General features: G+C 59.9%; 1 protein-coding gene across 1 annotated transcript in view; it reads right to left on the bottom strand.

The window, feature by feature from the left end:
- Positions 1–24,101, bottom strand: part of GAS6 (growth arrest specific 6) — a 41,652-nt gene continuing 17,551 nt past the window's right edge. The window contains exons 5-15 of the mRNA XM_004423191.3: positions 17,583–17,705; positions 16,523–16,645; positions 12,320–12,442; positions 11,456–11,577; positions 10,523–10,641; positions 9,975–10,164; positions 7,865–8,029; positions 6,549–6,717; positions 3,200–3,372; positions 1,481–1,709; positions 1–485 (exon numbers count right to left, since the gene is read on the bottom strand). Coding sequence (XP_004423248.2) covers positions 331–485; positions 1,481–1,709; positions 3,200–3,372; positions 6,549–6,717; positions 7,865–8,029; positions 9,975–10,164; positions 10,523–10,641; positions 11,456–11,577; positions 12,320–12,442; positions 16,523–16,645; positions 17,583–17,705 — 1,691 coding nt within the window. The 3' untranslated portion in view covers positions 1–330. The remainder of the gene's footprint in view (positions 486–1,480; positions 1,710–3,199; positions 3,373–6,548; positions 6,718–7,864; positions 8,030–9,974; positions 10,165–10,522; positions 10,642–11,455; positions 11,578–12,319; positions 12,443–16,522; positions 16,646–17,582; positions 17,706–24,101) is intronic.

Genomic DNA, 24,101 nt, shown 5'->3' with positions numbered 1-24,101 from the left:
TTAGAAAGTTTTCTGTAAATAGTTTATTTTTCCATATTTTTGGGTCAGAAAGAAGCATTTCGTAATAAAAATAACAGAATTATTTTCAGGTCGGCTCTGTGGAGCCCAGACTTGCTTGGGACATCGGGGTCAGGGTGTGGTTTCGGGTCACCAACATCAGTCCTGGACTATTTACACGTATGTTACAGGCAAAGGGAGGTCTCAGAGGAAGAGCGCGCGGATTCAGTGTCTGGGAGCTGCTCAGGGTGGCTGGGCGACGGGCGCCCCTCTCCTTCCGTGTCTTGTGAGGAGGCCTGAGCAGAGCTCTGGGCGTCGTCTGCAGCGGCACGTCTAGGGAGTGGCCTGCTCAACCGGGGGGCAGGAGTGCGAGGTGATGTCGCTGTGCTTATAGGCAGCCTCGTCCAGGTCCAGCACCTTCCGGTTGACCTCCAGCGTCATGCAGCCGCGGTAGAAGGCCGTGACGGGTGCCGAGGTCACCGGCACGTCTGGGCCAGCGGGAAAGAACAAACAGCGTCTTAGGGGCTGGCACCCTCCTCTGGACTTGGCGCCCCCCCCACCCCCGCCCCACGACCCCACCACAGTGCTCAACGGCACCCGTGGGCCCCCCGGTCCCAGGCCTTTCCCCTCAAGGGCACTCTCCCTTTCATTCCAGAACATCACCATCCTGGCCGGGCCACGTGCCCAAAGGCAGGCACCACACCTCTGCCAGTCAGGCCTTGGCAGGACAACCGCTCACCCCCGGGAAGCACACACAGATCGTCAACTCAATTAAAAAGGATCTTCTTCTCGGCCCAGATGAGTCACTTGCGATGCAGGCCTCCCCGGCCCCCTTCACCCTCTTCACAGCCTTGTTTGTTAAAGCCAAATGGAGCCTGGTCTGGCAGCCAAGACAGACAGCCCGCTCCCCGCGGCAAGTGGAAACCTGCACTGAGTGCTGGGGCCAAGGGGTTGACATAGTGCCTGGCGCTCTCTGCCTTTCTACCACCTTGCCCGTCACGAGGCTCTCGGCCACGGGCAAGCACACTCTCCGTCTGACCAGACATGAGTCCCTGGTCTGCAGGAGGGGCTGGTGGTTACTCTGTCCACTGCCACAGCAGCTGGACGCCAGGACTCAGGGGTGACACTGGCTGGGGCACTGAGGTCCACGGTCAGCTGGGCCTTCCCCACAGGCCTTGGCCAGAGCCACTGTCTGACGCAGGCTCAGGTGGGCGCTCCTGGAGGATGCAGGGGAGGTGGGGCAGGTTCAGGCCAAGGCTTGTCCCAAGCGCGTTCTCAGCCTCAACGGATAAATGCTAGGCTGGTGCTGATGAACATGAAGGCACGCAGTCCCAGCCAGTAACTCTACCTGTGTCTTCTCTTCCTCTAAAACAAAAGTCCATTTCTGCACTGAAAGGCCCAGGTTCAGTGTGGGGGATGGAGGTGGGATGGTCAGGACAGCCAGTGCCCCAGCCCCGAGTGACCAGCCTACAGGGAGCCCTACCTGGTAGCCCCCCAACGAAGGTGAGCACGGAGCTCTGCAGGTGCCTCCCGAGGACGGCCAGCCTCTCCTGCAGCCCCTCGGGGCTCACTTCGCTCCTGCCCTTGGTGCCATCGACCTCCAGGGCGGCCTGGCCCTCCTTCAAGGAGACGCTCACCACGTGCTCCTGGCCGTCACAGACCTTGATCTCCATCAGGGCCAGGGCCACCCTCTCCACCGCCAGGACCACCAGCTGCAGAGGAGAAGCAACCTCAGCACGTGGGGTGGGGGTCCCTGTGGGCCGGGATGTGAGGGGCTCAGGGGGCCTGGGCTCCGTGTCCAGCCACTTGCTGGTGTGTGAATTAGTTTCTACATGTGTAAATCAAGGAGGCCAGCCCGGAGGCCTCCATGGCCCCTTCCCATGTGATAGAGGACAAACAAATAAAGCCTCAGCACCCAGGCCAGGAGTCAGGAGGGGAGCACATTTCAGCCACCCAGACGGTGGGCACCGCCTACAGAGTGGACTAGGAGCCATTAGTGCATCCATGATCCCGACACAGGACATGGTTGCTTCTTCCACGTGGAACAGCCACACAAAGCCAATGACACAGGGCAACAGCAGCAGCACAAATGGAAACAAGCCAGGAGGCAGCTGACCCTGCAGCCTGGGTGCTGGCGCTGGGCAGAACGATGACACAGAAGAGAAACACACTCTGACGACATGGACAGAAACACACTCTGACATCACGGACAAAAACACGCTCTGATGGCACAGAACAGAAACACGCTCTAATGACACGGAACAGAAACACGGTCTGATGACACGGACAGAAACAAGCTCTGATGACACGGGACAGAATCACGCCCTAACAAGGGCAGGCTTGCCCTCTCCTCCCTCACTCTCCCGCTGGGAAGGTGGTCACCACAGCTGCGTGGGACCCCAGCTCTTTGTCCCAAATGCCGGTGCTGGTGTGAAAGCAGCATAGACAGCGTGTGGATCATGTCTCGGTGGTGGCGGTGCCCAGTCCCAGGAGCAGAAGCGCCCACCCGCCCTCGAGGGCAGGTTGACAGGTGACCACGTGCCCCCTGGGCCTGCCACGTCTCCCACTGTGGACAGAGGCGAGAGGACAGAACCTGTTTCCCTCGCCTCCTGGCTGCTCTCCAGGAAAGCAGCAGGTCCGAGGACCAGAGATTGCTGGCTCGGGGTCGGGACGGCAGAGAGTGGTGGGGGCTGCTGAGGGCGGAAGGGCTGGCTGCAGGGACTGGGGGCCGCCGTGCTCAGAGCCCAGCCTGTGTCACTGAGAGCGACGCCATCAGAGGGTCCGGGCTGTGTTTGCGCACCGGACTTTTCAAGAGAAACTGGAAACTGATTTTGTTATCTAAATCTTCTGACGTAAGTATGAGCGACTAATTAAATCTGTTCTAAACCGCTGAGCTGGCCAACTGCATAGGCGGGAAAGTCACCCACTGCGCAACTGGCTCGTGGCCCCGGCTGCCCCGGCCCCTCATGGCTTTGCCGCTGGCTTTGTCGGGCGATCTTGTCTCAACAACCTCCCCGAGCCCAGCACGGCTGGTCAGACTGCCGAGGGAGACGGGTGACGGTGGGAAGGGACCTCTGGGGAGGCAGGGAGTGAGGGAATGGACCCCGGGAGCAGCGGCAGGGGCCCCGAGGGTGGACGGCCCACCCGATGTCCACTGGGCGTGGTGGCGGCAGCTCCACTCTCGGGGGGCAGCGAGCAGTACCTGCTTTTGGAGCTTCTTGGTGGAGTGGTAGTCGACCAGGGCCACGGAGAGGGCGACAGTGTGGTTGTCGCCCACCAGCGCCAGCAGCACCCCCGTGTCGGTGGCGGGGCGGATCCGAGCCACGACCTCTATTTCCCAGGTTGTCTCGGTCCCGACGTCCGGGGATGTCCGTGCTGCGAGGAAGGCGGCGCACCAGGAGGTGATACAAACGGAGGAAAGGCGGGAGTGAGCGGAGGGCGCCAGCCACAGCTCCAACCCTGCTGGGCGGTGGGAGACGCCGGCCCAGCTGCGGAAAGCAGGTGGGAGCCAGAGGACAGCGCAGTGCTGAGGCTTTAAGAACCCATGACCGTCGAGCCACAGCGCGTGCACAATGGGGACTCAAGGCACCTGACTCGGGTTGTGGCCCGGGCCCCCAGGATGCCCTGGGCTGTGCCAGGGCCCGCTCCCGAACGCCCCTGCTGGAGACCCCCAGGCCCCAGACCCGCAGGGCTGCCGGCGCCCACCTCCCTGTCTCCCTCCCTCCCTCTCCCGCAGGGCCCAGCTCTTTCCACACAGTGTGTTAGACTCACAGCCCCCAATCCCACCACGTCTCCCCTGGCTCAGGCGGGGCCACCGGGTTGGAGGATCTGTGATGTGAATGGAAACTGCGGGGAGCTGTGCTCCTAGAGACCACTCACAGCTTTCTATCCTGAGCTGCAATTTCTTCACTATTCTCAGCGGGGTGACTCTCACTTAGATGCAGTATATACACATGTAATATATGCAATAAACACATGACATAAATGGTATGACAGATACCATATCAGTCACTTCTCGGTAATTTTCCATTGAACTGAATGCACAGAGAAGTGGAAAAAGTAGCCAAAAAAATATATGTATATATATCATTCTCCTCGCTTGTCAGGTTCTCCCTTTATCTGTGAAGGAAGAGAGTTCTCTGTGGGGCAGTGTCCCATGGTGGGTTTAGGTTCACGGTCGGTGGGCAGAGCGATTTTAAAGGCACCGGAACCTCCGCTCTCTGGGGTGCAGAATGGGGTCCACCCCGCGCCCCTCCCACCGCAGGCTCCTCAGACCATAAGACCTATGAGCCACACCCATTTGGACCTGCTGCAGACTGAAAGAGTGCAGACTCTGTAATTTCCTAACAGTCTTTCCCTCTGTTATAAAATGGGCATTAATGGTATAGTTTAAGATTTACTAAAAATACATAGAGTTCTAAACACCGTTTGGCCTTTGCTGTCATAGAACTTACAGACGAAGGCCACACGGCAAGAACGGTGAGCAGACGGTGAGACACACAGTAACGGGAGTGTCTGTGTCACTGCAGATCACACCGCAACGTCTGTGCTACAGCACGAAGAATGGCATAACGTCAAGTGAAGAAGAATCAAACATTCATATATGATTTACATTAAACACTCAATGGTGTTCTAGATTCGTATGAGTAAAAATGAAGACTAGGGGAACACTGTGTCTTGTACCCAGTGGTGTGATCAGGAGTGAACAGTTATTCTCAAAATTACCTTTGATGACGTGGTTATGCTTCAACAGTTGAAGCAAAGACACACAGGGGGATGGTGACCCGAGGTCTTGAGAGGATGGCCCTTCTTGCTAAGGAGGGAGGAGCGGGTCCCATCTCCTCCGGCCTTGAGCACGGAGGTCCCCCGGTGCTGGAGGTGACGTACGGCAGTGAGGTCTGGAGGGGGGAGCTGCTGCCTGCCCTCCTGGGCTGATGAGCAGGGGGAAGTTTAACCATAAAAACCTCTGAGTCTAGGAACAGAGCGGGACTGGGAGTGCCCGGGGGGACTCTCGCAGGTGGGAACGTGGGAAGGGGCAGTGTAGAGCCAGAAATCGCCCCAGGAGGGTGGCCGTTGCAGCAACGCCCAGAGCCTGGGCAGAGGTGGGCTACGGAAAAGGACCAGGAGGAGTTCGCAAGGAGCCTCCTGGACCAGGGTTCGGCCAGGAGCAGAGAGACTCAGGAAGGCACTGCAAGAGCTTTCAGACACGTGTGGGCTCCAGGGGCTGGGAACTGGCTGAAAGAGTCTGCACGATGCTGTGCGGGTATCTTCCTGGGCCCGGATGCTCGGCTCTCCTGCGACTCGAGCTGAAAGCCCCTGAGGTCCAGGAACCCAGGCACAGAGACGACACCACGGGCTCCAGCGGTGTGTGCTCAAGGAGCAAAGGGTAACGTTACCCTGATCTAAGGATGAGGTTGGGGGGATCCCGAGAGCCCAGAGTCAGACAGAATCATGCAGCGTCCATCCCTGACCCAAACTGTCCTCACCACCGTCCTCAGAACTGTGTCTGTACCGTCGAGAATTGACAATGTATGGGATTTGGAACATTAACTCATTTCACGTAAAGTTGACGTTCAAGTGACTGCTCAACTATCAGCGTGATAAGCTTGTTTTATTGTAAATTCTCACTAATTTGATAATAAAAGGAAAGAGAGAGTTGTGTTGTGTTTTGTTCTAAGAAATTAAGGGCCCTGCTTTGCAGAAGCCGGGGTGCCTCTGGGCCGACCCTGTGCCTGCTGTAGCCACACTCACGCCCTGGACGACCATCGGTGATGGACAGTGATGCCCAACAACCGGGCCCACCCCTCAGCACCCCATACACCACCTCAGTGTGTCCAGACGGCCCTCGGGGACCCCCGCCCAGTCCCGCCCCCTCTGGTCTGCCCCATATCTCCTGTCTTCTTTCTGCTACGTGCCAGGATTACACGGGCTTCAAAAAGCCCTGTTTCTTCTGCGTTCATTCTATTTCTCCAGGTAGAAGGCAAAAGCTCCTTCATTACTTCCAACGCTGGCTTGATAAGCCTCAGTCCATTTGAGAACATCAGCCTTCCTGGCCAGGCCACACTGCCTGTACCCATCCCGGACGGCCCTGTGCCCCAAGTCCGAGTCCCCTGGAGCCCTAGAGGCAGCCACACTGCGGTTCTCAGACACTGCCCCCTTTCATTCCTCGGGAGTCACGGGTGATTGCAACGCCAAGGACATCTCTGAGAGCTTCTCCATCCCCTGGGACACGCCTAAGCTTGTCTCGTCCCGGAACCTTCTGTGAAGCACCCTCTTAGATCCGCCACGTCTCAGCCATCACAGGCCAGCAGGGGGCCGTCTCCTTGCCAGCTGTCATTTCTTCCCACTGGCTACCTCAAAACCAAGACCAGGAGCGGCCACCCTGAGAGGTGGGGCCTGCGTCCACCCGGCTATGTGTGGCCCCAAGGCCAGCACGGGCACCAGCTTGTCCCTGATGCTGTCATGTAGGTGGCAGGCATTCCTGGTTCATCTGTCTGCTAGTGTATATTGGCTGAAAGTACAACCGCGCCCACAGAGGAGCCGAGACTTACCGTAATCGAGGCTGTAGAAAGCAAACCCGCTCCCGGGGAAGAAGGACCCTTTCTCTGTCACGGAGAAGCACTGCATCTTCACGTTCACCTTCACTGTGTCTTGGATGGTGGTGTCCTCACCATTCAGCCAGTTCCAGCTCCTCATACAGCCATCCAGGCGGGGGTTTATCTGGAAAGACAGAGAGCCCAGTGGCTTCCTCAGAGCCACACAGGCTCCCAGACACCACTGCAAGAGGCCATGTGGCAGGTGCCATCCCGCTCAGATGGATGGGGCGCCATCTCGGCTCAGGACCGTGGAAATCCACTGCAGAATGGACCCCTCCTGCTCGTGGAGGTGCTTTACTTCACAGGATGATTTGCTGCTGGTGCCTCTGAGTAGAGCGCACGCCGTGGCCCTCCTTCCACGCAGGTGAGGGTCACACATACCTGTGGTGAGGCCCACCTTCTCCCTCTGCAGTGGGTTTCCCCCCTTGTGACAGAGTGAGGCGCCCTGACCAGTTGTCTGACAGGATGTGAGATGAGGCATCACCTACACGGTAGCTGTGCCTGGTAGTCTGACTGGCCCCCAAGTCACCCGCGGAAAGGTGAGTCCCGTCCCGGGAATGCTAATCACAGCTCGGCCATCCACTTGCTACATGGTTTTGAGCAAACCAGGCCCCCTCAGCCTTGATCTGCAAAACGAAGAGGGCTGCGGGGTGTGAGCGGTAACTCCTGAGGGAAGCCTTGGAATGGGGTCTGAGTGTGCGGTCAGCGAGGGACGCCCCTCCACCAGCCCCTGGAGGGCAGACGGTGCGAACGCCACCCCCGTTCGGAACCTCCACCCGCTCTGACTCATCTCGTCTCTGGTGAGGAAACCACAATCAAGACACGACGGTTCCGGCCACTTCGGGCAGCGTGTGGGGAGATGGAGACACACGGATGAGGGCCGGGCACGTGGTGTGGGGTAGGGTGAGTACGGCAGGACTTTGTAAACGACCAGTACTGATCTCCCTGTTAGGTCTTTTCCCCTACGGAAATCCTGGCAGGGTTAACCACCCAAGTGTTCTTAGGAATTGTCCAAAACAGTTGATTGTTCTTTTTGTTAATGAATAATTTCATTGTGTTTTATCTCCACTGCAAAATAGACATTTTTATTACCAATTCAGATGAAAGCTCACATGAGTTTCCCAGGAAGAGAGTGAGATTAATGACATGGCTCACCCTGCTGCCTGCTAACCTCTGAAACCTGTGCCTTCCAGACCTACGGCAGCTCACAGCTAAACCCTGTCCTCAGGCTGACCCCTGCTCTGACCCCGGGGACTAACCACGGTACTTACAGGCTGGACGAGGTCTTTCTCCTTGAAGGGAATGCCTCCCACCGTAAGGTTCAGGTGGTACAGTCCTCTGTCCAGCTGGAACAGGTCCCCAGCCACCGCTATCTTCATAACAGCGTCCTTGTTCACTTTGACCACTAGGTTCCGCTCCAGCTCCTCAACAGAGATCTGAAGAAACCAGTGCTGTGAGAGGTGGGCATGCACCTTCTGAAGGGGCTCCCAACCTTGGGGGGCCACTCTCATCACCACCGAGGACCAGGAGACTCCCAACCCTGAGGGACCATGCTCATCACCACCAAGGATCAGGAGACTCCCAATCTTGTGAAGACCACCTCCATCACCACCAAGGACCAAGAGAAACCCAACCTCAAGGGGGACCACCTCCATCACAACGGAGAACCAGGAGACTCTCAACCTCGGGGGATGATGTTCATCACCTACACAACCTCCCTGCCTCCCTGTGCCAGCACAACCTCCCCTCAGCCTATGGTGTGGCTCCAGGCCCTGATGGGTTCCCTCCCATCGCTGGCTTCCTCCTCCTCGCTCCTCCTCCTCCAGGTGAACCTGCCTGGAGCCACCCTCTGCTCTCATCTCTCCAGGCTGTTGGTCTCAGCCAGGGAGCTGCCTCCAGGGAGCGGGAGTCTCGCCTGACCTCACCACCCCACTCAGGTCAGTCCTTGTGTCACTGCTCCCTGGCTTTGGCCCTTCGCTTCTCCTGCCCCCTCAGCTGTCCCTCGTCGAAGAGAGGAGAACGCATTTTATTTCTAAGTCTGCACCAGTTAATTCCATGCCTGGTGTAGACTGAACACTGAACGAACAACTGAGTTCATTCTAAAACTTTCTGTTCTCTCCTATGTTCCATGGAGGAAAATTTAAAAATCTCTCTCTCTCCACACTGTGTATCTTCCTAGCTGTGCACTGGGGGCAGGGGACAGGTTAGATACGGCAAAATGGAGAGCAATTACCACTGAGCTGACCCTGCTCCGAAAGGACCAGGTCATGACTCGGGTGGAGTGGCAGCTGTGTCCATCGGCTGTCACGCTTCCTCCCTGTGGGCACCATCCCAGCCCCACAACCTCGGGCACCAGATTCCCACTGTGGGCACCTGCTTCCTCAACCCTGGAGGCTGCTTCCTTCCAGAGTCACTGTCTCATCTGCACTCTGCTGAGGCGTCCCTCCCCCCGTGTGGGAGACACTTGCACTTTAAGAGGGCAGGAAAGAGGGAACCAGACATCCCTTGGCAGGATGGAAACACCAGCAAACGTCTACAGTGTTTTCATTCGCGGACGCCAGGGTGGATTTTTCCATTTTTGTCTTTACTTCTAAATGCTTTTCCCATTTCTCTTTCAAGTGTTTACTTCTAAAAGCCCACTTCCAACTAGTGGGCCCCTGAGTTTTTGGAAGGAGGCTGTGTTTCACAGACAGCTTTGCTCCAGGCACTGGGAGGCAGGACAGGCCATGTGCTACAAGGCCAGCAGCCGGTGGGACGGCTGCCCCAGGGGCAGGTCTAACCAGGACCAGACGGCCAGACTGTGCTGTCAGGGCTTCTCCACACAGAGGTACTGATGTGAGCCCGTCTGGATTTCAGCAGAATGGAGCAGGCCTGGAAGCCAAGGCCCAGATGGTCGACACCTCACCTCTGACCCTGCCCTGCACTGTAGGCGAGCTCCTGGAACCTGCTCAGACTCTGTGGACACAGGAGCAAGAAGCCTGGGCCTTGGCCCAGGGCTCTCAGCGTAGGCACTACTGACAGTCACAACTGGAAGGTTCTCTGAGGTGGGGCGTCCTGTCACTGCAGGGTGTCCAACAGCCCCCAGCCTCACCCCAGCTGCCAGAAGCCGCCCCCCCAGGCTGTGACAAACACTGTCCCCACACCCAGCCCGGTGTCCCCAGTGGGGTCGCCCTGCCGAGAACCACGGTGTTCACGGCAGAAGCCACGCTGATTACGTGATGAGATGTCAGCCCATCAGAGCCCACGCCTCCCGGGGTGGGGGCTTCCTGCCACGTGCAGTGCCCACAACTGTTGAAGGCGTGAGAGCTCTAGCGCACCTCAAAGCCCTTGGCCCAGAGCCTTGCAGGGCCGGCCTGGGGAGGGCAGCAGGGCCACACTCACTGTCTGCCACATGCCGTGGTTGATGATGGGCCCGCTGCTGGTGACGCGCCCGACGCCATGGTAGCGGAGCTGCAGCTCCAGCCGGCCAGCCCGCAGGCCCAGGACGATCCAGCTGCTGTCCTGATGGCCTCCAGCAAAGAAGAGAACACCTTCAGGGTCAAAGGTCCTGAAGTCGAACTCGGCCACCAATCTGAGCTCCGAGAAAGAAACAGGTTACGCCCAGGCTTCGGCCGCCTTCACCAGGAGTGCTCACACCGGCATTAGAACGAGCAGCAGGGGAGCAGGGCGGGCCACACAGCAAACCCAGGCCAAGGCCCCTGCCCAACACCCCAGGAACCGTTCCCGAACCCCAGAAGCAGGGTCTGCGGCTCACACCGACCCAGAGACCCAGCACGGGACTGCGTGGGGGCTGCGTCTGTGCCAGGATGGAGCCCACGGCCGGGACCGTTCAGGGGCCCGCCCGGGGCCGCAGGCCTCAGCGCGAGCAGCTTCCCAGAGCCATGAGGAAGGCCGTTCCCCAGCCTGTGCTTCTCGGAGCTGCCTCTCACCTGGTGGGCTGCAGCCTCTTGAAGCGCAGTCTGATCACGGGCGTCCCGCTGAACATGCGGCCCAGGTACAGCGACTTCACGCTTTTGGCCACGTTGAAGGGCACGCACGGCAAGATGTCCTGCAGGATGGGAGTAGGGGCGTCGGGCGCGCCCTGGTGCAGCCTGTGGACGCTGGACCAGCCCTCTATCCTCCCATGGTGCCCACCTGCCCGCCTGGCGCCCAGGCGCCCTGGGCCCGCGCAGGAAGTGCGTGGACGCCAAGGCCGATTCTTACTGGAACCCGCGAGATTCTGTTATGACCCGACCCGCCATGGGGGGCTCCAGGTGGGACTGGTCTTGAATCTTTCCAGAAGCCTGGGGCTCCTGCGCTCACAGGACATGTCCCACATGCTCCTCCCGGTGCCCACCGCCCGCCTTCCTCCTGACATCCCTGCTTTTTTCTTAAGTTATGAAATATTTCAGACACAGGAAAGTACAGGGAATAATAAAAAGCAACCGTAAAATACTGTAATAAGTAAAATGGGGAGGCCTTGAAGACTGTTCTAGAATGTTCCCTGCTCTAGGAGGTGGCTTCTCCACTGCCCAGCGGGACCACAGCAGGTTCCAGAGCCCCCAGGGGCAGTCAGGGCCAGGGTCAGGAGGCTCTGACTGCACGAGTGGCTCAGAACCTGAGCAAGGTGACAGGAGACGTGTGCCGTGTGCAAGTGAGGCTGCATCCACACCGCCTGTTGGCCGTGGAGTCAGGGCCGCCGCAGCGATTCCATCAACACAACGGGACCACGCGGCCCCAAGGACACCAGGCCTCTCAGCAAAAGCATTTCTCCCGCAAACTTAGCCCTGGCGGTTAAAGGGCCACAAACAGAACAGCGTGGGCAGCCCAGGGGGGGCCTGTCCCAAGGGCCTGAGCGTCCAGCGGGGCGGGCGGGGCGCTACCTCACAGGTGTTCATGTCCTGGGACACCTTGAGGCCCCCGCGTCCGTCGCAGTGGCAGCTGTAGCTCCCGGGGGAGTTGATGCAGGCCTGCTCGCAGCGTCCCTCCGCGCACTCGTCCACGTCTGTCGGCCACAAGGGAAACATCCCAAGCCTCACTTTGTGGACCCACGAGCTCTGATCACACATGTGGTGCATTCACTGTGAAGACGAGCCCTAATGGGTGTGACTCAGACGGCCCCACCCGAGAGCGCCTCCCTCCTGGCTCCAGCCATGCTCAGCGCCCAGCCGTCCCAGTCGGCCCAGACGTCTGCTCGTCCTCTGCTCTTTCCAGGAGAGCTATCACTGAACTAGTGAAAGTAGGGTGTGGAACGGCCCACATGCTTCCCGGTCAGCGTACAAAGTATGTCTATGAAACGCTTGGCCTGAGGGTCTGCCATCAGCAGGAGTCCCTGGGGGTGCTTGAAGGGCCTGAGAGATGGCCCTGGAGGGGAGATGGAGGAGGTCATGGCCGTCAGGGCCCCAGGCAGGAAGACGGTGAGAGATCCTGTCCCTCTCTGGTCCCAGCGGGGCAAGTCAGATCTCAGAGGCTTGATCCCCAACGCAGTGGGGTGAACTGAGGGTCAGAAAGAACTCCGGGGGTGGCACAGGAGTGCAGGGGCATCTCCCTGTCGAATCTTCTCTCTGTGTCTGTGGCAGGTTGGAGAAGGTACCCGGTTGCATCACAGGCACATGTGTGTGTGTGGTGTGTGTAAACATGCATGGGCATGCACATGTGTGTACGTGAGCCTACACTTGTTCCCATGTGTGACTGTGGTGCACTGCATGTGTGTGCGAGTGGTGCCGTGGTGGGGGGGGAGGACCCACCTTGGCAGGCCATCTCCTGGGAACTGAAGGCGTAGCCCTCCTCGCAGAGGCAGGAGTAGGAGCCGGGCAGGTTCTGGCAGCGTGCGTCTCCGCAGGCGCCCGCATCTGCACATTCATCTACATCTGCAGGGAAAACCAGCGGACACAACCGCAGCTGTCTCAGGTGGACAGGAAAGACGCAGTGGCCCAGGTGGCCGGCAGGGAGCCTGGAAGCGGCTGCCCTGGCCATCAGGCTGAGAGCGGCTGAGAGCCCTCTGGCTCTGCAGAGGGAGCCTCTGCCCCGGCGGGCATTGCTCAGCTCCCCTGGGCCCGACTCAGCCGCCCTCCACTCCCTTCTGTCCACTGGACTTTGCAGCTCCAGGCCCAGGAGCAGAGGTGGGGGTGGGAGCATTTCTGATCAGGGTCCCCTTGAGAAGGTCAATTCCAGACGCTGGACAGGGCCGCTGGGCCAGGATGCACACATCATTGTTTTATTCAAATGACTGCAGTTCAGGAAGGTAGAGAAGTACCCCCAGGGGCGCTTTGAATGGAAGTCCACCCTGCGCCCTGGAGCCCTGCGCTGCCCGCTGCCCACGCAGCCTACACTCCGGGCTCCCTGGACTGTGCCTCCATCACTTTGGGGTCGGTCTCCCTGTCCTCACCCCCTCCCCTGGGCTCTGTCCATTGGAAGTCCGGCCCCACGGTAATGATAAACCATCCGGCTCTGTCCCGGACTCTGTCCCAACGTCCCCGTTCATCCTGCCACCGGTGAACCACCAGCAGGGAACCCTGCAATTCAGAACCCATCTCCTCCATTGACAGAAGGAACATCCGGAAAGTGCAACCGTTAACTTCAATCAACACGGCTCCTCAGAAGGCAAGAAGAAACCCTGTATCCACTGTTCACACCCTGTCACAGGGCAGCCCACCAACAAACACAGCTTCCAGCAGGGACACCAGGAGACATCGCTCACGACTGTTGGAGGAGCCAACACAAACGGCACGAGTCCCCGGGGAGGCTCGAGAAACCGACTTGATCAGCGCTGATCCGTGGAGCTCCTCCTGGACTTCATTTCAGAGCCAGGCTGGCCAACCCCGCCTCCGTCCAGGCCTTAGACACCCGCTTCCCCTGAACAAGCACAGCGGTGGGTCCAGACAGCACTGCTGCACCGGACACACACACACACACACCCCATACACACACAAATACACACACACAGATGTACGAGTGCACACACACATAGACACACATGCACACACACATACACATGCACGCGCATACAGACGCATGCACACACAAATACACGTACACAGGCACACACATACCATACAGACACACACACACACAAACACACACACCGACGTGCACACACACACACACACAAACACACTGCCCCCCCTGCACAAAGGACGCCTCGTTAGCGCCAGCTCTCTGACCACAGCTGATAAGATCCTGCCACAATCGCAGGAAAAGCTCCAGGACCACCTCTACTGGCTCCGGGAAAGCTTCTGCTCTGGGCAGATGACCAGCCTTTGGACGTTCCTGAGTCGGCAGCCAAGCGAGTGCCTAGCGACCTGCCCCCAGGGCCGGGCATCGCTGATGGGCACAGGGGGTAAAGCTGGCCTCTGACGGCCACTCCATGATGCCCGAGACAAGGGTCCTCCAGCCGCGCTGGGCCAGAGCCCCTGCTGGGTGTGTCAGACCCCCACGGCCACCCGCCACTTTCTTACTCAGAGGCTGGGAGGGCCCAAGAGGCTGTGTTTCTCACAAGTTCCAAGATGCAGAGCTGCTGGCCCAGGACACGCCTGGGGACCGGGACTCACAGCAGCACCAGGAAAGGGCCCGGGAGCCTGTCCTTGCCCAATCCCAGCAGACCCAGCGAGGGGCCATCCCTTCCCCCACGACAAGCAGTGGACAGAATCCCACCAGACCACCTCGGCCCCGAGTCACCTCACTTTCTTCTCCCATGTGGCCGCGTCGCCACAAAGCCTCCTGTGACTCGGTGGGTGGAGCTGGGGACCCAGACCGTGCCCTGCCCCCTCCTCGGGGCCTGCACAACCCTGGCCCTCTCCGCTACCTCCTCCCCAATCCTCGACCCTCCCGACACTTTGCCCATCGAAGATGGCACCATCCAACCGTTAAGCACAAAGCAGCGACCCAGGAAAGCAGACGCCGGCGGGTGGGCGGGCGGTCGTGGGACTGGGCAAGGTAAGTCCAGGCCCAACCCCACTGTGTACAACAAGGCCAAGGGGCCCACTGGCCCTGACACAGGTGCCTGCACCCCCCCAAGTGGGGCCCTCGTCTGCTTCTCCCCCAGCAGAGGGGCTGGCCACACAGCCACGGGCCACCCGCTCCTTTCCTGCAGCCAAGGAGGGCTGGCGGAGAGGCCTGGGCCCTGACCCCGTCAGCCCATCGCCCCTTCTCGTGCTGCCCAGGGGAAGCCCTTGAAGCAGGGGCCCTGCCCCCTCCCCCAGCATCTCAGGGTCGGACCAAGGAGGACACAATGGAAAGGCCAGCCTCTTCCCTACCTCTGCGACAGGGCTGGTCCTCATTCCCCCCCAGCCTCTCGTGTCCGGGTCTGGGGTCCCAAGGTCCCAAATAGTGCCAGCCAAGAGAAGGGTGGTGTGTGGGGGTAAGGCCTGCAGGCACACCCCGAAACTCAGCTTCGAGGGCGGGGCTCCTCCATCACACTAGTTACTCATCAGTCACGCTAACGAGAGCGACCGCCAGGCGCAGAACCCCACCCACTGTCCCACACGCTCTTCTCGGGGGAAAGGCAACAGGAGGCAGGGTTTCTCCCAGACCACCAGAGTCCTCCTCATGCTCCACAGACCTGGTGGGAGGTCGAAAGTGGACTAGAGATTCGGTCACTCGGGGTCTTCCGAGGAGGTTAAAGCAGGGCTTCCCCCTTGGGGCACAGTGACTTTGTCCAAAGAGCATCTAAAAGCCAGTGCGGGCCACCGTCCCCCGCTGACGAATCAGTCTGGGCGCCCTGAGAACTCCCCTGGTGGCTGCAGGTGCCTGAGATGCCAACCCCAGGCTGAGGAGCTCCCGGTGCACGCAGAAAGGGAGGGACAGGTCCTCAGGTAACGGGGAGACCACTGGGCATGTTAGACACTCCCCCCAACAACGGGGTGTCCTCGGCTGCTCTTAAAGATGAGGACACTGACCACAGGGAGCAGATCCCTGCCTCAGGCCATGACCCGGCCCCACCCTGACAGGAGAGGAGGGCAGGCACTGGGTTACTCTGTGCGCTCGGATGGGAATCATCCGTGGACGAAGAACACCTCCTGGGTCGTCGGGACGTAAGACACTGACGTGGACAATAAGGAAACTGCTTCCGGATGGGGAGGGCACCCCTTGCCCTGGGAGATTCAGAGACTGGCCAGTGGTGCCAGGCCCTCGGACCTCACTCTGTCCGTCCTGTTTCCCGGGCGAGCTGCCACAGCACTGAAAACCTGCCCAGGTTCTCAGGGACGAGAGGCAGCACAGATACCAGCACGTCTGGATGGGAGAGCGGGGAAGCAAGAAAAAAATCGCGGCCTAAAGATCGCGGCACTGCTCCTGTGCAGCCCTCGACGGCTCCAACAGGCGACGCCTGGGGAGGGCAGTTTGCAGTGACGTCCTGGGCGTGCTGAGGCTGGGCCGCGGGAGCCCCACACTGGACTGTCTGGAAGCAGGAGGGGCACTGGGGGCTGAGCTGCCCTCTGCTTTCCTCAGCGAGCAGGCCTCTTCCAGATGGAGGCCGGTGACTGGGGGGCCCTGGGGAAGCCAGCTTGGGGGTGTAGACGGGCGGGATCCCTGGGACCAGAGCCTCTCCCCAGCTCCCTGCCCACGGCCCGTCTGAGATGGCCCGGGCTCCCAGTTGCACAGAAACGCCTGTAGGCGCCGTGGCCCTGGAAGGAGGCCCAGCGGCCGCCTCCCCCTCCAAGGCAGTGAGTGCGTCTCCTCAGCCGGGCCGGCCTCATCCACAGATCCCGGTGAATCATCCCTGGTCTCAGGGCTGGGGCAGCTCCCTGTGGCCGCTGACATGCCCGGGCATGTGCTCTCTCTGTGAGACGCCCTCCCCTCCGGAGCCAAAGGAACCAGCGCTGCCCGGAGAAGCAAGTCTGACTGCCAACCCCAGCAATCTGGGAATTGCAGCCGTAGAGGGAGGAGCGGAGAGGAGGGCGACAGGGAGGAGAGAGGCGGGGAAGCCAGCCGCGGGCTGGATCCAGCCTTACCTCGGCAGGTCCTGCCGTCCGGGGAGAGCGCGTAGCCGCTGTAGCAGGTGCAGTGGAAGCTGCCTGGCTTGTTGGAGCATATTTGGCTGCAGCCTCCGTTCTGCAGGCCGCACTCGTTGACATCTGCACACAGAACACAGAGGGACTGGGGAAAGCCCAGAAGTGACACACGACCCGGCCCTCAGGTTGTGGGGGTAGGGCCCAGGGAGACCACGATGCGCTGGGGGTGGTGACAGCACATGGGCCAGTGCCCACGGGAAGACACGAGAGGCTGAAAGTGCCGGAGGATGGATACAGCTGTGTGGCCACGAGCCCCAAACCCAGCCTGGCGGAGCCCCACGTGCTGAGCTGAGCCCCCATGGGGCACCTGGGGGCAGGGCCTCCCGTGCAGCTTAGCTGTCTCCAGGAGGGGACACAGGAGGCCCAAGGTGGGACAGGATGCTCTACCACAGGTACGGGGCTCCCCAGGGTTCTAACCGGGTCCTGTGGGATTTTTCTTACAGCTTCTTTGCTGACACTGCACAACTGCTGACTCAGGGAGGTCGGAGAGGAAATGACTCTCCTCGTCTCCTTTCAAGTCGATGGGGCTGAGGCCAACAGGGCAGCTGCAGGGCTCCCGTGTGGCTCCCTACGGCCCTACGGTGGCTCCCTCCTTGGTCCCGTCCTGCTCTGAGAGAGGAATCACCGCTCCTCCCCAGTTCTCTCAAGGAGCTGGCCTGGCCCGGGGCACAGCTCAAGCTGAGCATGGACTGCTCCTCGAGCTGGACCGTGCCCGGCCCTGAAGGCAAAGGCAGGGCCTGCCACACCATGTGAACGTTCCTGCTCTTGGGAGGACTTGAGGGCCTGGAGCTCAGGACACCTGCGGGCACCTCCACTCCTGTCTCAGCCAGAACGGGCCAGCGCGGCCGTGTCCCTGAGCCGGCGGGGTGGGAGGTCAGGGTGGGAGAGGAGACAGAGGGGAGACACAGGCACCATAGCCAGGCCCTCGGGCGGCCCTGCAAGGAGGCCCGCCTACGCCCTCACCTGGTCAGTCCATCCATCCGTGGCATGGTGGCCTTACCTCTGTCACAGAGCCGCCCCCCCCAGCCGGCCCTGCAATCGCAGTAGAAGTTGCCCATGAGGTCTTGGCAGGCCCGGGTCCCTTCCTTATCACAGGGGTTTGGAGAGCACTGGTCAGGCAGGTCTGAGTTGAAAGGAGGGAGAAAATCTCCTGAGCGGCTCCTGGTCAGCGGGGAGGAAGCGATCCCAGGGCAGGAGCCTGCTCAGGCGTCCCCTCTACTGGCCTGGGCTGGCTACACAGAGCCCCCACCTCTGGGCAGGAGCGGGGTCACCAAACAGGCTGGCCAGGCCCCCAGCCAGCTCCAGGAAACCCAGGTCAACTCGCAGGGAGCGGCCGCTCACCCATCGGGCCAGGGTCTGGGGGCCGCGGCCCTCGGGGAGCGGGGGAGGAGAGGAGGAGCCTGGATCGGCCCCACGAGCTTGGAACTCCCAGGGAGCAGGTCAACAAACCTTGCCTGACCCAAGGGCCTTCTAGGTGGATGTGGAACATTCCCCCACCCCTGGGGGACGTCCCCACCTTCCCAGGCCAGGCCCCTGCCCACTCAAACCCCCAGCCCATCCACACTCGCCAGCACCCTCTCCACACAGCCTGGCCGCCCCTCCTCTTCCAGAAATCTGCCTGCAGGGGCGGAGTCTGCCCAGGTCCAGGCTGCATTGGCCTCATGGCCTTTAGGAATCTCAGTGGCCATGCCCCAGGCCAGGTCTGCTCTGACCCACTTGCTTGGAAGCCGTCCACCTGGGCCAGCGTGTCCATCACCGGCACAATTTCCCCATTTTAGGGCTCTGCCCACGAGGAGGAGCTTCTTGCAAACACAGCTGAAGCCTCCACACTCAGAGCTCGGACATCGCGGGCGAAAGCTCACCCAGGCGGTGAGAGCAGAGTGCCCAGGAGAAAGAGCCATTACTGCGCCCAGAACTCAGAGAATCCTCTCCTGGCCCCTGGCCAGCAGAGGCAGGCGAGGCCGGAGGGACAGGCCTGTCTGTCCACTCCTCGGCCGTCACTGGCTCAACCTGAAACATATGTGGGTCTCAGAACCCTGTGGGGGGCCCGACCCAACGGGGGAGACAGGGCTGGTGTCTGCAGACACGCACAGCGGCTGAGACCCTTCTGGGAGGCGGAGACACCCTGGGCGGCCAGCTCAGCAGGTTGACAAACTGCAGGCCCTGGAGAAACAGCAGCCCTGCATGCCCCTGCTCCCAGCAGGTCTCCCAAGAATCTCAGCAAGTGGTGCTGTTCCTGCACCCGGATCAGCCCGGCCCAGACTCCGGGTCCAGACTGACCTCCAGCAACAGGCCCACAGTCTGGTTCTCACAGAAGGAGCCATGTGACTTCCAGCTCCTGAACTGCCTGCGGGTTCTCCCTCCCCTCCCTCGTATAACTTGGCCTCTGCCTTCGCTCGCCGCAGTCTATCCACAGTCTTCCTCTCACGAGCTCGCAGACACTGAACGTCTCCCAGTGACTCTCCGCTGAAGTCGTTTCTCTTCTCCCATCCAGGGTGGTCACTTGCCTCATCCAGCCCCGAAACAGCACGGGGTCCGTGGCTGATCTGTGGCTGGTGTATTCACAGCTAGGGGGAAGGCGTGGCCCTCGGTCAACTGCCTGGTCCCTGTGGGGTGTGGATTTTAGCTGCACCGACAACCGACGGCAAAACTCTGCTTCTCTGCATTGGTTTGTTTCCAGTTGAGGGCAGCCAGGCACATTTCCCCAGCGGCCCTGGACTGTGGTCACCCAGGCCAGTGGCTGTCACAAATTCCCAGGCCCGGGCAGGTGGCAGACCATGCAGTGGAGGAGCAGTGACCCCGGGCACGCAACCCAGGCCTGGCTCAGACCAGCCACACTGACTTCTCTAACACCAGTGTCCACTATCTTTCACAGCACGTCCCTAGGATTCTCTCCAAGGGCCGAGCGTCCTTCTATGGCACCCGCGTCAGCCATTACCGCTCTGTTCTATTTATGAAGCGAAGAGCCTTTGAATAATGGGGCAGGTGGGTAGCGGTGGAGAGGCTGGTCTGACTCCGGGCAACCAGAACCGGATGGCCCTCCGGCTTTTCCTCCCATCCGCGCCACACGGATCTCAAGTCACCATTCATTCCACGGCCTGGTCACTGGGAACAGGCCCAAGCCAAGCCAACAGGACCGCTGACTGTTGAGTGTCTGCTGGTGGGAGGCAGCCCGGGGGACACTCACCACCGACATATCACTTCTTTCTTAAGGTGACTGACGCTCCCAGCCGAACGCCGAGTTTGGGAACACCGTTTCCGCCACAGGGCTTGGCCAGCAGCAAGGATCTCCCAGCAGAGCAGTTTCCCGCTGCCCTGGCATGGGGCCTCCGCACTCCTCCAGCTCACCGAGATCTCCAGTGAGCCCTTGTCGCTGGCACAGACTCAAGACTCTGCGGCCCTTTGTCCCTCAGCCATCCCATGCAGTCTGGGCACCCTGCTCCCCGGGTGACCTCCCGGAGGGCCTGGCTTCTCGGAGAACCTGCAGGACTGTCTGTGAGAAACTGGAACCATGTCTCTCCCCGGGCTCTTCCAGTGGCCTCTCCGTGGCATGCCTCAAAGTGCTTGTTTTGCACAGTTACAGCCAACAAAACGCTCAAGAGTGTTGACCGAGCACAACGTCTCCAAGCGTTTTTGAGATCTTCACATTGCTGTTTTCAGCAGGCGCCGTACGAGTCTCCACCCGTTGGCACACAGGAACCGGGTCCAGCGGTCAGAAGAATGTGGACATGCGTTCCGGGAACGGGGCGTCACCAACGGCTGCTGCGAGCCTTGGGTCAGCCCTGCGGTCCCCATGTCGCTGCTCCGGCCGCCGTGCTCGCTGGAGCGAGGGCTCAACCGTGGGCCGGGAGGGGAGGTCAAGGCCCGTGCCAGGCCTGATGGTTGAGGACGGGTCTGCTCTCCTGACTCCGTCCTGGCAGGATGGCTCTCAGGGCAGGAGGGGTCGCAGAGACCAGGGTGGGGATAGTGCCGGGGTCCGGCCAGCGCCCAAGCCAGGATGGACCCGCTTGTTCACCTGGCGCTCCCAGGGCACTGGACACGGGGCCCGAGGGGCCCACGGGAGATAGTGTCATATTTGACTAAAGGTGGAAGCACACAATGCACACTTGACGTGAAGTGTTGGTCAACTTCGTCTGAAACTTACCTAAAATGTGTAAACCCCCTTTTAAAAAACTCAGGGTCTGCAGGGCCAAGGGGCCAACACCAACCACCACTGGGGTGGGACTGTTCTAGAAGATTCCCACACAACTCCCATCCCTAGAAGAACTCCCCCACCCACCACTGCTGTTTATGGCCCTGTTGGGAAGGTCATCCCTAGGACAAAAGAAAGGAGGGGCCGCTGCCGACGCTCAGCAGATGCCCCCCAAGCTCCTGCGGAATTAAAGCGACACACTCAAAACCTCTGCAGGCCCAGGGCACTGCTGAACGCCCCCTGGCACGCCCCCTGCGGAGGGTTTCTGGGCTGACCAGGATCTGTGCCTGACCCCAGGCCTCCTGACGGAGCTGTTCAGGAGATAAGGGTTTATCTTGGCCTGGGAGCTGTGCTGAAGGAGAGGAAGGAAGGAAGCACTTGCTGTGCTGGAATGTGAACCATCTGCAGGGCCAACACAACGCCTTCTCAGCTGCCTGTGGCTCCCTCTTCCCGAAACTGGAGGGTAACGACAAGTTATGACCTGGACCAGGCACTCAAACCGGGGCCCGCTGTTCCGACGGAGAGAAAGGGCGAAGGGATGGTCCCTCACGAGGAGCGGGCTCACCCCACAGCCAGGGCCATCAGAGAAACCCGAGCTCCAGAAACCCACCCAGGCCCCCCACCGGGCACCGCAGCCTGACACAGGGAGGGGGACTGGAAACGGGCCCCGAGAACATTGAGGGGACAGAGAGTTCTTGGGGTGAGAAAAGGGCCCACTTGGCCCCCAGCTCGTCCCTCCCCCCTGCTGCCCTGGATCTGCCTGCAGGACCCGACGGGGGGCCACCTGGGCCGGGGCTGAATTTGGACACTTTGCAAACTAAGAGAGGATCTCTGAGGCCACTGCTTTCATTTTACCAATAATGGATCACCAAAGCACGGAGCCGTGATGAGCTGCCATGAACACCAAATAAGACTATTTTAGGAAGGAACCATGGAAACAGTGCAGAGCTGCCTGACTTTTCCCCATGGCTGAGGCCTGGAGGCGTGCGGCCGAGGACGGCAGGGCGGCCGTCCCTCCCCAGTGAGAGCTCTTGGGCCCATCTTCCGCCGTCTTCACACGCTGCCCAGTAAGGGCAACACGCGACCCCACACAGTGCCTCAGGTTCAGAGACCTGCCTCCCGGCCAGGCAGCCTGTGAGGGGCACAGACAGTGCCCTGGTCAGGCGCCCTCAGAGGACGCAGTGGACCACAAGGAGGAGGAGTGAGAGCTGGACCAGAGACGGGGCGGGGGAGCGCTTCCTCGTCTGCCAGAAACTGCATTTAGTCACCACATCTGGCGCAAGCAGCTGTGCGAGATTTAGCCTCTAAACATGGGCTCAGGAAACGACTCGGTTCTCCTTCCTCCCACCTCCCAGGCTGCCCGCCACCCAAGAGAGTGGCTCATCCTGGTAAGAAATCGTCTCTGCTCTTCAGACAACTGAGTCAGCCTAACACCGTGAACCCTCACACGGGAATAGCACAGCCCAGGACTGCCGTGGCCCCTCTTGGAGCAGGACACCGTGATTTCAAACAAACAGTGTTGGAACAGGGGCTGCCATCTGGATAACTGAATACGTCCTGCCCCTTCCTCATCACATCATCGGGAGAATTCTAGGGGCTCACAGGTCTAAACAGGAGACATCAGATAACTTTTCTATAATCTCAGGAAAAGGACAGTCTAAAACCCAGGAGCTAAAACTATCTAATAAATTTGACTACATGAGTAAAAAAGAAGAAACTGGTTTAGCAAATTGACAACAAAAAAACTGCTAAAAACAAAAAGCCAAAACAACATGAAGCTGAATCTCTGTGACATTCTCACGTCATGACACTCTGTGACACTCTCAGGGCCCAGCGTGGTCACTGTTGACCCTTGGGGAGGCCAGGGTCACAGGCTGACTCCTGGGGGGGGGTCACAGTTGACCGCTGAGGGGAGGGGCTTGCTCCAGGTGGCCCTCCCTGCATGGACGTGGGTTCTGGCTCCTCAGGTTAACAGGCTCCTCCCGTCTACTCTGCCCCGGCCACTTGGAGGCTGCCCCGGGGGATCAGAGGGGAGCCTGGGCCACATGGCAGCACCACCCTCCCCTTCCCTGTTGAATGGGCCATTTCCTCTGCTCATCTGGGCTGGGGCTGGGGTCTGGAATCCCGGGAGGGGGGGAGTCAGGTAAGGCCTACAGCCAGCAAGTGGACGGGCAGGTGACGGACGCTGCAGCCCCACCGAGCTCCGGCCAGCCAGGCCCCGAGAGCAGCGAGTCCTCCACCTGCCCTCCAGGCTCTCCCTGAAACAGCAGCTCTGACGCCAAGCTTGGAGGAGTCCTGCCCTGCAGCGGCCGGCTGTGCCCCCGGAGCCCGTTCCCCTCCCTGGGGAACAGGTGCTGTCACGATCGCTGACAGGCCCGGCACTGCTGACGTGGCACCCAGACCAGAGCCCGGCCAAGTCAGGCTCAGCTGAGCGGCTCCGCGGTTCTACACATGGGTTAAAATTCATGCAACAGGACACCCAAAACGCCAGGTCTACTGTGTAATAATCTAAAATAATATTGGTAATAAAAAAGACACACGGTGAGCTGAGGAAAGATTTTGCTACCTTTAGTACAAAAGGCTAATTTGCAAAATCTATCAAGAGCTCCTACAAATTGAGAAAAATAGGCGAAGAATGTGAACAAGTCATTCACAGAAAAAGAAATACAAGGTTCTTAAACACAAGAAGTTCGGTTTCACTCATTAGCAAGAAACACATAAACTGAAAGGACTGAGTGTCATTTTTCACCGTTTATATCAGAGGAGATCAAAAAGCTAAAAAAGTACATTAGACTGGCAGGGAGGGGGATGGGCACGCCTGCTCATCCGCTGGGGGGCAATCAGCACCAGATCCGCGACAAAATGAAAGATCCACGCGCCTGACTCTGCAATTCCATTCCCAGGAACTTATTCTATTCACAACTCAGGTGGTGTGTGAACCAGGCCATCACTCTGGCTTTGTTTGTGATGATAAAAAACTGGCGGGGCCGGCCCGGTGGCGCAAGCGGTTAAGTGCGTGCGCTCTGCTGCGGCGGCCCGGGGTTCGCTGGTTCGGATCCCGGGCGCGCACCGACGCACTGCTTGGCAAGCCGTGCTGTGGCGGCGTCCCATATAAAGTGGAGGAAGATGGGCACAGATGTTAGCCCAGGGCCGTCTTCCTCAGCAAAAAAAGAGGAGGATTGGCGGATGTTAGCACAGGGCTGATCTCCTCACAAAAAAAAAAAAAACAAAAAAAACTGGCAATGGCCTAGCAGCCCACCGCACACATTGGTTGACCAAGTATGCCCCCACCAGCGGCAGGAGTTGACGAGAACACCTCTGACACGG

Source organism: Ceratotherium simum, chromosome 10 (assembly GCF_057802395.1).
Source record: "Ceratotherium simum simum isolate JZ-2026a chromosome 10, ASM5780239v1, whole genome shotgun sequence".
Classification (NCBI taxonomy): domain Eukaryota; kingdom Metazoa; phylum Chordata; class Mammalia; order Perissodactyla; family Rhinocerotidae; genus Ceratotherium; species Ceratotherium simum.
Note: the sequence above shows the minus strand (reverse complement) of the source record. Positions and strands in the feature narration are given on the sequence as shown.